The 12,115-nt window shown below is 40.2% G+C and overlaps 1 protein-coding gene across 2 annotated transcripts in view; it reads right to left on the bottom strand.

Moving 5' to 3' along the window:
* Positions 1-470: 470 nt before the first annotated feature.
* The window catches only part of TUB (TUB bipartite transcription factor), a 74,167-nt gene continuing 62,522 nt past the window's right edge, over positions 471-12,115 (bottom strand). Inside the window, exons 8-12 of one of the 2 annotated variants that reach the window (XM_074148871.1) lie at positions 11,493-11,605; positions 10,293-10,407; positions 4,742-4,840; positions 4,428-4,599; positions 471-2,268 (exon numbers count right to left, since the gene is read on the bottom strand). In XM_074148871.1, the coding sequence (XP_074004972.1) occupies positions 2,135-2,268; positions 4,428-4,599; positions 4,742-4,840; positions 10,293-10,407; positions 11,493-11,605 (633 nt within the window). In that variant the 3' untranslated portion in view covers positions 471-2,134. The remainder of the gene's footprint in view (positions 2,269-4,427; positions 4,600-4,741; positions 4,841-10,292; positions 10,408-11,492; positions 11,606-12,115) is intronic. The other variant, XM_074148872.1, reaches the window with a different exon arrangement.

The following is a 12,115-nucleotide window of genomic DNA, read 5'->3' as shown; positions in this document are numbered from 1 at the left end:
TATCATCGTAGCAAGTTTTTAAAGACTGACATGAGGTAACCAAAGGCGTGAGGGTTAAAATTCAAAAGTGAGATCACAGATAGGGATGTGAAGTGGTGGGAAACCACCAACTACAGGCGAAAACAAAGAACCATGTGCAAAGCCAAAGTTTCACACCGCAGCTCACGGCTCATCATTTTGGTTGTTCATTGAGGGAACCGACTGCTCATTTCTCTCAAACAAAAGGTGTCTTTCCATTTTATACCATTGCGTGGAAAGGCTCCTTGCAAAAAGATGTGAAAAAAATTACTGTTATTTAAAGATGACATTTGACAGGCTGAGTCCATCAACAAAACACTGTTCAAAGCCAACAGACTTTTTTCCCCTAGATTTTAAAAAGGATTAGAAAAAATGCTGGCAATTACGTATTTACATCTCTTATCTGAAATCTCCTTGTCTGTGTACTGGGAAGGAGACCTGAAGGCAAATGTGAAGAAGAAAGTATATTTCTTTTATTAGTTGAAATTATACAGACCAAATGGCACAACCTTATGGCCTATAGTCCCTTATAGTCAAAAAGGGACTGACAGCTACAAGACGAGCAGATTTGATCTCATTTTCTCATTACATAATATTTGGTTGTGCAATGCAGGAGTCTATAAGGAGTAAAAAGGAGAATCTGAATACATACGGTATAAAATGCAACTACTTCTTCACTCCCATTTCAATACCCTTCTGGTGAACTATGTATAAATTCTATTACTTTGTGTGCCGTTTAGGATGACATTGTTCAGAACAATGGCAGAAAGACTTGTTAATTTTAAAGGTGTTTTACAGTGTGCTTTCAGTTGCAGCTCTTGGCTTTTGAGATGTTGAGAAGATAAGAGAATGGCATGTTCTTTGCTTGTGTTTTGACATGGTACTTGTTTATATATTCCAGATAAATCAGAAAAAAAAAGAAACAAAAAATCCACACTAGTTTAAGCTCTTCTGTGTCCTGCCAGTGTCTCATTTGTATGCAGCATACACTAGATTTGCCTAGAAGGATTTAGCTCAGTAGCTGGCACGTTTACATTAGAGAACAACATACACAGTTTCAATCGATTTCAAGCGTTCTTCCAATGGGAAATAAATATGAAAAGTGGTTGTTGCTGAAAGTTCAAAAAACACAATCAACAAATTGTAAAATAGCAAAAGGCCAGACAAATTTAATAAAATATTTCCATTTACCTTCCTCAGCTTTACACAGCCTGTTCAAAATAATAGGATTCTCTGTAGAGAGCCTTTATCCAACTGTTTGTATCACTTCATACAAAATATGTTTGAATTACCACAGCAATACAAGGATATAAATTCCCAACACGTGACATGCCAAATTCAACATAAGTTATGCTTTCTTGGCATCTAGACCTTTTCCTTTTTCTTTTCTATACTCCAAATACATTTCCATTTAAAACAAATTAAAAAGCATGAAGATGTTAAAACATAATGACATCTTAGAATTCAAGTGACTTGTGCAACATTATTTTGTGCTTTCTACTTCTCCATTTCCTCCTACTGCAATTAAAATTCATCATGCCCTTCCACATATTCAATAGCAATGCATCAAGTTCAGTCCAGCACAGGTTTGCAACCCTCAGACTTGGCTTTATACTACACAAGATCCTTGCAAATTCAAAAAAGTGCATCTTTTTTTGTGACGTTGGATGATGTGAAGCTCTGATTAGTCGATGTAGGAATGCAACCTTGAGGTATGATTGCAGCCTCAGAATAATTCTTAAATGTAAAAAGAAATTTTTGAGCGTGCACGCCCTTTCTGGATTTAAAAAAGACACCGTTATAATGGTGCTACTAGAGCCACGGTACAGTACATCATGGCACATCTCCATAACATAATCAAGGACATGAGATAGAACTTCTATTTACACAACTTGATGCCACTTCCAGAAAAATATGACAGAAAAAAAGGAAAATATTATTTCCTGAATGTCCTGAATTTTTAGAAGATTCCTTGTACTTTCTCTTCAGCAATAGAGTAGTCCTCCAGAACTGCTTTTTCCCTCACCTGTTTAGTATGGACCGTAAGTGACACCAGCAGGAATTGGGAATCATATGGCAAACGGCTTCCTTTGAGAGGATGCTCACCCATGCCCCTTTACTCACAAGCCAGCTTGCTGTCAAAACTTGAAAGGGCAATAGCAAAGGCTTGTAGTGCGCACATTGGGTAGTTGTAGTCCATGGTGAACACATCCTCAGCCACACGGCCAAACTGCATCACTATGTAGTCAGCTGCAAGAGAGGCCATAAAAAAGTGACAAAGTGTTACTTTTGTTTGCAGCCATTACTAAGTAAGTATTCAACATCATACCCTGGCCCAGCTCAACAAAATAAAACCAAAACATGCTCGCTCATCAAACTTTGCAACACTTATTCATGCAAGTGGGTGTGCTGATATCAGAGGGAGAAGCAAGTTCCTTGAATGAAGAACAGCTGAATGATAAAGGATTGCAAGACTTGTTACTGTCTTAAAAAAAATTACACAGATAAAAAGTGGTTTTTTAAACACAGTGGGAAAATTGCTTCTGTATAAAATACTCAAGTCTTTTATATAGACCTAGTGCAGAGTTTCACATGTACCAAGAACCAATCAATAATATTCCTACTTAACTTCAGGCAAGTGGACAAGCAAGGATAATGAGGGAAAGGCAGCATGATTGTGATCTAGACCTAATCATGTCTCTCTATTTTATCATATTCAGAAATCCTTCCTCAACATCTTTTCTCTTTTGTACTCTGTCAGCGAGAGGAAATCTCAGCCTCATTCATCCTTTGAATGTTTCACTGTAGAAGCAGGTGTAATTGTTTCACCTTATAAAATGTAGCAAATGCCTCGCCCAATGTTTCAAACTCAGTGATGCTCTCAGCAACTTTCACCAGCTTCCAATATTCCCGGCAGTCTAAGCATGGCGCTGCTGTGGCCCAGTGTGGTCCAGCACCTAGTGACTGTGCTTACCTAAAGTGAGTGTAAAGTGGGGCAGTATTACTCCATTCAAGCACTTGTCTTTATCCCTGCTCCAACAACTGTACCTAAGACTGAGAAAAACGGGGCTGTACGTTGCTGGCAGAAAGCAGCACATCGGTAAGGTCCTACTGATAGTGTGAAAGGCAGTTCTGACATTTTCAGGGTGCTCATTAAATTCAACAAGGCCACAGGCAAGGTCTCACATGTGGGTTGGGGCAATCCCCAGCACATATACAGGCTGGATGGAGAATGGATTGAGAGCAACCCTGAGGAGAAGGGCTTGGGGGTATTAGGGTGCTAGTTGACGAGAAGCTCAACTTGACCTGGCAATACACGCTCACAGCCCAGAAAACGAACCATATGCTGGGCTGCATCAAAAGAAGCACGGCTAGCAGGTCAAGGGAGATGATTCTGCCCCTCTACTCTGCTCTGGTGAGACCCCACCTGGAGTACTGCGTCCAGCTCTGGGGCCCCCAGCAAAAGAATGACATGGACCTGTTGGAGCAAGTCCAGACGAGGACCATGAAGGTGATGATCAGAGAGCTGGAGCACCTCTGCTATGAAAACAGGCTGAGAGAGTTGGGGTTGTTCAGCCTGGAGAAGAGAAGGCTCTGGGGAGACCTTATAGCAGCCTTCCAGTACCTGAAGGGAGCCTACAGGAGAGCCGGAGAGGGACTCTTTGTCAGGAAGTGTAGCGATAGGATGAGGGGTAACGGTTTTAAAATGAACGAGAGAAGATTTAGATTAGATATTTGGAAGAAATTCTTTACTGTGAGGGTGGTGAGGCACTGGAACAGGTTGCCCAGAGAAGTTGTGGATGCCCCATCCCTGGAAGTGTTTAAGGCCAGGCTGGATGGGGCTTTGAGCAACCTGGTCTAGTGGGAGGTGTCCCTGCCCACGGCAGGGGGGTTGGAACTAGATGATCTTTAAGGGCCTTTCCAACTCTAACCATTCTATGAGTCTGTAGGGCTAATGCTACAAAGAGTAGTAATTGCAAAGTGGATGTGCAGTGGGATTGGTCTGACTGCCACCATCTTCAACTGGGCAGTGTATGGGGGTTGGAGTGAACAAAAAAAACCAAGAAAGCACTGTGTGATACAAGCGTTTGAGTGGAGTTATACTGCCCCGTGGTCCTGCTGACTGAAAGTACTGCCACTCTGAGAGCAGAAATGACTGTTGCTCAGTTCGTAAGCTGGGCAGCCAAGGGAGAAAAATGTGATAGCACATAGCAGAATCACCTGTTGCAAGCATGAGCACTTAAACGCCCGACTTGCATCAATGTCATGGCCACGAGGCAGAGCAGCATTAAGCCTGACCCACACGACTAAATTAAACTCACTCAGGTAACATCAGTAATGGCAAAATCACTGTCAGGCTGTGTATGCAATACTGTTTCTACACATTACAGACAGAGAGCTATACTTACGATCATTATCATGAATAATTTGGAAGTTTTTCACTGAGGCCTGTGTGACTCGACCATGGAAATTTAAAACATAGGACTGGGTGTCATCATTCCAGACTGGCGTTTTGTTATGCAGCTCAATGACACTCTCTGTATTTTTGTTCTGCCATCTTGCAAGAAGTGTCTCATGTTCCTGCACACACCACAGATACAAACTTCAGTTTAACACTCTCACAATACAAAAAAATAAATTCACCAAAAAACTGCCCAAAGACTAAATTGTCACCCTCGACCCTCAAAACAGTATCATCGAGTTGACTGATGGTATGACTTACATTTCGTGGTCTGATGGAAACTCTTTCGTGGTCCATATTCATTCCTGGTATGATCACACTCATTTTACGAGGTCCTTTAAACCCCAAGACATTTGTTTCCTAAAAATGTTTAGAAAAGAGCTTGTCATGTTCTGTATTTTTAAAGTTAATTTCTTCAACAGAGGGACACAGTGGCAGCCTGGGGAACTTATTTGTTAGACAATTCAAAAAACATTTTGAAACTCCTACCTTCACTGGCACTGCCAAACATTCTAGCTTTGTCTTAGAAGCTCCGACAACAGGAAAAATGGAAATAGAGAGGTTTCCAAAAACACTCCTAGCATTGGCTGCCAGCAACCTTAATACAAGTTAAAAAAAAAAAATCCCTTTGTTGAAAAAGGATATGAACTAACCAGATTGCTTGGCTACTGCTACATCCCAAAATAAAATAGTTGTAATTTAAAAATCATAAAATGCAGTCACACATTTTGATGAGAGACAAAATTAAATATATGGGACCAATTCCATTTATTCTAGAGCCAGGACAAAAGCAAACAAGAAGAAGCTGCCAGTAAAAGCATCTGTTAGGAGTGCTGTGGTTTTCAAAGTCTTCAGTTATATTCTGCTTAGAGATGAGCATGGTAAAAAACAAACACATTAGCATGAATGCAAATTTGAGCTATGAAGGCAGAGAAAGTAAAAAATAACATGGACAGCAAAAACAAATCTGTGGAAAATACAAGTTCTTTCATTAAACATGATTTGATGCCTTTCTGACTAGCGTTTCACAAAAGCGTTCTAATACTGCGCTATGCTCTCAGAACACAACAACTAAAATCTAAATAGGTCACAAGTCTTATTTTAATCTGAGGTTTTCTTTTTTCCACAGAAGAAACTGGGGCCAAATATTTCAGTAAGTTGTCATCTACTTTTGAAAAAGAAAAAATAAAGGGCAGTATTTTCCAACCCACTCAGTAAAACCTGATTGCCTACTTCAGCATTAACTGCAATGAACAAAACAGTGACACCTCTGAAAGTCCATCTCCTCATGTTTTGTGATACTTTTTTTTTGGGTCACATACATTTTCTCCCCTCATTGTTCCCCAAGTCAAGGGCTGCAGACACACACTGAGGAATCTCAGGAAGGAAATTCACATTGGCGCTATTCCCAACAATGTACCACAAAACGCCAAGAACTGGACACCCGCAGGCTCCAGCTGGTGTGGCTCTACCATCAGAACATTCAGAAGTGACATATCGAGGTGTCTCTGCTTTTATGTATCTAATGCAAGTGTCCTGATCATAGAATGGTTAGAGTTGGAAAGGCCCTTAAAGATCATCTAGTTCCAACCCCCCTGCCGTGGGCAGGGACACCTCCCACTAGACCAGGTTGCTCAAAGCCCCATCCAGCCTGGCCTTAAACACTTCCAGGGATGGGGCATCCACAACTTCTCTAGGCAACCTGTTCCAGTGCCTCACCACCCTCACAGTAAAGAATTTCTTCCAAATATCTAATCTAAATCTTCTCTCGTTCATTTTAAAACCATTACCCCTCATCCTATCGCTACACTTCCTGACAAAGAGTCCCTCTCTGGCTCTCCTGTAGGCTCCCTTCAGATATTGGTAGGCTGATTTTAAGGAACATTAAACTTTTTAAAACATCTCTACTTTTACAAGCAAAAATCCACACATGTCAACTCACTGGAAACATCGGAAAATAACAGCCTAAAATTTACATGTGCAGAAGTTTTGTCATCCATCAACCTTTGGAATAACTTTGCTTGTTTCAGCAAACCATCTGGAGATTTTACACAACTCATTACAGATTTTCATTAATGCAAGAAAAATTCCACTGAGTTATTTTACTGAATATTCTTGAAGCAATCCAGGTATATTCATAAATCTTCAGAATTATATACATTAATCGGAAGATTCTACCTCTTTTCTGAACCACTTATGTCATGGCCTTTGGCAGAATAAACCAATGGTATCAGTTCAGCTGGAAGCATACACTTGGTTCTGCATCACGGCGAGACTCAAACTAAAATGACTGCCAGCGGATTTTATAAACAGGAGAGACTCAGCACAGCAGAGGACAGTTTCTAAGAAAAGATTCATGCTTATGCTTATTTTCCACTAACTACTGACAATTTTGATCTTCTCTGCAATGCTTTACAAGCTTTTCTTCTCATCAAGCTGCAGTTATGCTATAAAGAATTAATTTAGATGCTGACTCGTTGAAGACATTGTTCAAGGAAAAATTAAATAATAGCGCTGAATCACTTCCCTCCCAATAAGCAGTATTGTCACTGAAAAAACAGGACTATAGTCTTTGGATTTACTCAGAAACTCTAAAATCAATACTTCTACCAAATGATAAGGGAATGGCTTTTAGTTGCACATTACATCAATCACCAATTCTATCAAACGTTTTACTGGCAAATGCTATCCTTTTGCTAAAATCAAGGTACAGAATAGAAATTCTACAAACATGGACTATAAGAGGGAAACAGTAGGGACAAAAGAAAAGCTTCAACTAAGAGCAGACCTTTCCAATTTACTTGCATCCAAATAAAATTAATTCCCCTTATCTCCTGTCTCATTCTCTGTTTCTCTTTTATTTGCCTCCTCCACTATTTTGTGTGCGCAAATTCAAGACCACAAATGGCATTATTAGGGGAACATAGGCCAAATTCTGATTTCGCATCATTTTAATGCCACTGACAATCTTGGTTTATATAAAAACTCAAAGTAAGGGTTGTTAGCTGGCAGAGCCCTCTTGACTCAACCAGCACACCAATGATTTAAATCGGCTAAGGACTTGGCCCAGTATTGCTCAGAAACTGCACCCTCTGCCTTAGCCCAACCAGTAAGCTGTTCCTGTGAGTATGTGTCAAAACAAACTGGACTGGAAGAACACAGAGCCTCTCCCCAGAGTTGCTTTTAAAATCTCACACACTTTCATAAAGTTCTGTAAGCATTTTGCTACGGTGGCAATCGCTGCCATGATAGAAGTGGCAAGGTGTATATCCCAACAGCTCCCAGGAGATTCACAATTTAATTATCCCAACTTTCTTTCAGCCACTTCCCTTTCCGGACTTGATTCACACATCTGTGTCTTGTCCTTAATATATTCTGTAGAAACTATCACTCCGTAGAAAGCCCAGACCACAGAACCCACTACAATGGAGCACAACGCAAGTGACCGAGGCCTGAGTAGAAACATGTAGTTTTATTACTTTACTGAGTCACACCTCAGAATATCAGCTGAGCTCCCTGCCTGCAGAATCTGATGCAAACTGAACTGTGAGACACTATGGATATAAAGGAATCCAGCACAGAAAATCCTGGTACAAATGGTAGCTACACCTCCCTGCTTCTCAATAAATTTTGCCAAGTGATTCTGAAGTCGGCCATTAGGTGCTGCTGCAGGTTTATTAATATGCCAGCCTGCCATCAGCAGGGAGAGGAAAAATGGTTAACAGCACCTGATAAAACTCAGTCTTTGCACTAATTTTATTCCTGTTGCTTGAAACATGTCCTAAGGTGAGCTCCACAATGAGAGTTCTCAACATGTTTATCCCACGGTTAACAATAGCTGCATCACTAATCAACAAGACCTGCTGAGATGATTCAGCAGGTCAGGCTCAGTAAAGCTGGTGGAAACGGGTACAGCTTGCTCTCCAGATGGGTGCTCGATCGGATGAGCTGAGAGACAGCGAGAGGCATAGTGGTGCTTCCAAAGTATTGTTTATTATAGTTTTTGCTGCAGGAAAATTCTCAAGGCGAGAATTAAGAGGTTACCTTAGAACAAGGGTGTTTCGGGGGTGCTCTTTCTGGCTCTGTGGCTCTGCTGCAGCCAGGAACAACCATCTCACTTTAGCAAACCTGGCTAGTAATGAAATAGCATTCTGATTTCCTTTCGTCCTCTGACCATAGCACACCTGCAAGCCCGCTGCCTTTCTCCACAAGAATCAGAATATCAATGGAACAAGTCTTTTTCTTATACAAACATAAGGGTTTTAAATGGCTGATCTCAAAATAGACATACATAAGCAGCTCATCTTAGCCACATTCTCCAAACAGTGGCCATGGTTCTGTTCTTTCCAACACTTCTAATTACCTCTGCTGACTGCAATTAAGTTTTTTACTTGGTAATGTTAATAGTTCAAATGCCATTCTTGTTGACTTAAACAAGCAATGCTTAAATTTTTCAATATACAACATGTTTTTAAACTTTTTTTCATTTTATCCTTGTATTTCCAGTTTGCAGCAGAAGATTAGTTGCTTGGCTTCAGGGAATGCCCTCCTATATAAACCAGTAAAATTACCTTTATTTAAACATGTACATTCTCTTAGGTTCCTACCGAAGCTTCAGTCAAACTCTAAACTGACATTAAATCCTGGACTCTCTTGTTAAATCCTGTTAGCTGGATTTTCTGAAATTCTCAGAGAGTTTTAAATCCAAAGGAATGGAGGGATGTGTGTGTGTCTGCAACCATAGGCCATATGCCTGAATAATATCACATGTGACCCCAAACTCAAGAAAAACTGCACCCTAAGCAGCAGGAAAAGAATCTATTAGCAGCTAATACTGCCGCCCCTCAGTGCTCTCAACACTTTGCACGGAAAGGATGGCTCTCTGCTTTCCTTCTCACATGCCAAAAGCTTTCAGATGCATTGCTCCCCACAACCTGAAGCTGACCTTTCCAGGAACGCATTCTCTGCATACGCAGGGTATATGCCGGGATGGCTGGACCTCAATCTGACAGAGCTCCAGGCATCCTTGATTAGAGCTGGGCAAGAACTTTTCTGAAAAGTGGTTCTTGGGTATTTTTGTCAGAAGCTGATGATTTGTGTAAACAGAAAACTTTCTGTAGCAGTGTATGGACCAATTTTAACTTGAAGAGTCTCTTGGGCCCTGATATTTCTGGACAGAAAGAATACTCTAAATAAAATAGTTAGTCATCCAGTGATCATGAAACAACAGCAACTGTATTTCAAGCCTTGATGTCTGCATTGCCCCTAACAAATGCCATTTACTGTCCTATAAGAGGCTGGTTTCTCTCATTCAATTCAATTTTGGGGTTTGTTTGGGTTTTTTCCAGGTAAAAAGGAGTTTCAGAGTTTTTATCCTAGTCTCTCAGCCACTGCTGCAGACCTAGCTATCCAGGTACCCGTGTGTTGGATCAGAGAGGCCTCCTACAAAATGCCATTAAAAATGATTGTACTTTAGTGCAGTAATTCCATGCACACAACACTTTCCAGTTCAGGAGACTCCCTCAGTCGGTGCATGCAGGCTGTGAAGCCTCCTACCCCTCCCAGAGGGTTATGTAAAAGCTCCAACACCTTCCAACCAAAAGTGAGAACTGGGCAACCTGGTTCTATGCACAACGTTTTTCACCTCTACTTTCCATTGAATTCCCTGGTCTCTCTAGTGAAGATCAGCTGTTTGATTACATCAAAGTATAAATGCTGATTTACATAATCATAAGTGAGAAGGAAATTCAGTGTGCTATTTCAGAAACTGAATTGCCCTTTCGTGCATCTTTTGCCTGTGAGCAGTACTTACGTAACAAATAGCAGCTAGCTCCTGACGCAGGATACTCGCCTCCAGGCTTGATGTTGTTTTCATTGGATTTACTCCATTGTCATAAACTGTAAACTTAGTTCCCATAAGATTTGATCTATCAGAAAAAAAGGAAAATCCAATCACCATCTGTCAGTAATGCTGCCCGAGACATCTATCCTTTACTGCATTGTAGCCCCGGAGGAAAGACAGGTAATATCAAGTACAAATAGTTGTTAATTCTGATCCCAACTAAAAGGTAACTCCTGGATTAAAGGCCATAACAAAAATGTACAGGTACAGTACAGCAGAGTATACTAAATGTCCCTTATTACAGTGGAGACTTATCAAGACGTCTTGCAAACTAGAAAATTCCAGAAAGCAGTAAGGGAACACTCAAGTGGGGTTATTTTGTTTGTTTGCTTGGTTTTTAAAATATGCTTACTTTCTACAGAACTATCTGCTTTCTTCCCTGACTACTAACTCTATTGGAAAACAGAGAGTGATTTTCATAAAGTTATAAATAAGATCAGTCTTTCCTATTTAAATGGAAATCACACCAAGAAGCAAAAACTTAGAACATACTAAAATCACGTTATCCTCATTCTGTGTTTGCACTGCAATAAATAGCACATGAAGTTCTGACATCCACACAGGCAAATAGGAATTAGCAACACAGTCCCTTTCCTCAGGCACAGACGATCTAAACATTACATTAAGAGGCTCCACATCAACAACAGACTGATGTATGATGGGGTGACAGACAGAAAAGAAACAAGTGCTTCTGAAAGAGTTCCACCACTTGCAAATAACTCTAATTCAGATCTTAAGAAATGGCAAAACCAAAGAGATTTTCAGATTGTCTGACAGACAGAAATTCCATTCTAAAGTATTTATATCAATAGGGGCTAGACACAACCTACTCATGCACTTCTGAAAATCCCATTAAGATAAGTTGTGCTCGTACACCCTTGAGAACCTGGCCTTTGAGCACTTGAGAGCATCAGTCCTGCTGACTTTTAATAAAATGTTACCTTGTGAGTACTTGAGACGTTTTGAAAACATGCCTTGGATACTGGTGAAATTTAAGACCATTATCACTTGATGCAGTCAAGCCTCTAATTAATACTGGCTTTCAGGCTTCTTAATTTCAAATGAACTTTATATTATAGAAGGAAAATTCTTAGATGTATCAGTGTTTACCTCAGTTTTCCAATAAAACTCTCTCCACCCCGAGACAGGTCAGTTGGGTCTATGGAGATGAGGTAATTAGAGGTTTTACTCTTCTTTCGTTTCCTTCCAGCTAACAGAAACACCTAAGCAGTGCAAAAAAACATATTCTAGAATGCCAAAGGGGTTAGCACACATCACTTTCTGCTTTGATATAAGGAAACCATTGGCAATTTTTCTGTCTTCCAGCATTCTTAGTGAAGTAACAGAAGGTCTCCAGGGACCTAGCAAAACCAGATAAAAATCTGGAAAGGGAAAGTGACTTCTCAACCACTCAGTCCATTATTTATGGTATAAATAATTAAATTCGATTTCTTTTGTTAAATGTTTCATTCTAAGTTGCTCTGGCTTTTCCAGTTGAATTGAAAATAGATGCTTTTCAGGCCACAGAATGCAGAGCCCCAACTGCCGACTGTCACATAAAGGTGCCATGCATGGATTATTTAAGGCCAAAGATTAAACGTATGAAGAAAAGCAGCAGAACAAAATGATACTATTGTTTCGCTTTTGGAAGACTGTAGGGCAGATCTCAATAAAAGTGAAAATATATTTAAAATATAAGATTGTATTTTCTTTGTAAGACTTCTTCAGACTTT

Source organism: Numenius arquata, chromosome 6 (genome assembly GCF_964106895.1).
Source record: "Numenius arquata chromosome 6, bNumArq3.hap1.1, whole genome shotgun sequence".
Lineage (NCBI taxonomy): Eukaryota > Metazoa > Chordata > Aves > Charadriiformes > Scolopacidae > Numenius > Numenius arquata.
This window is presented reverse-complemented; position numbering and strand designations above follow the sequence as displayed.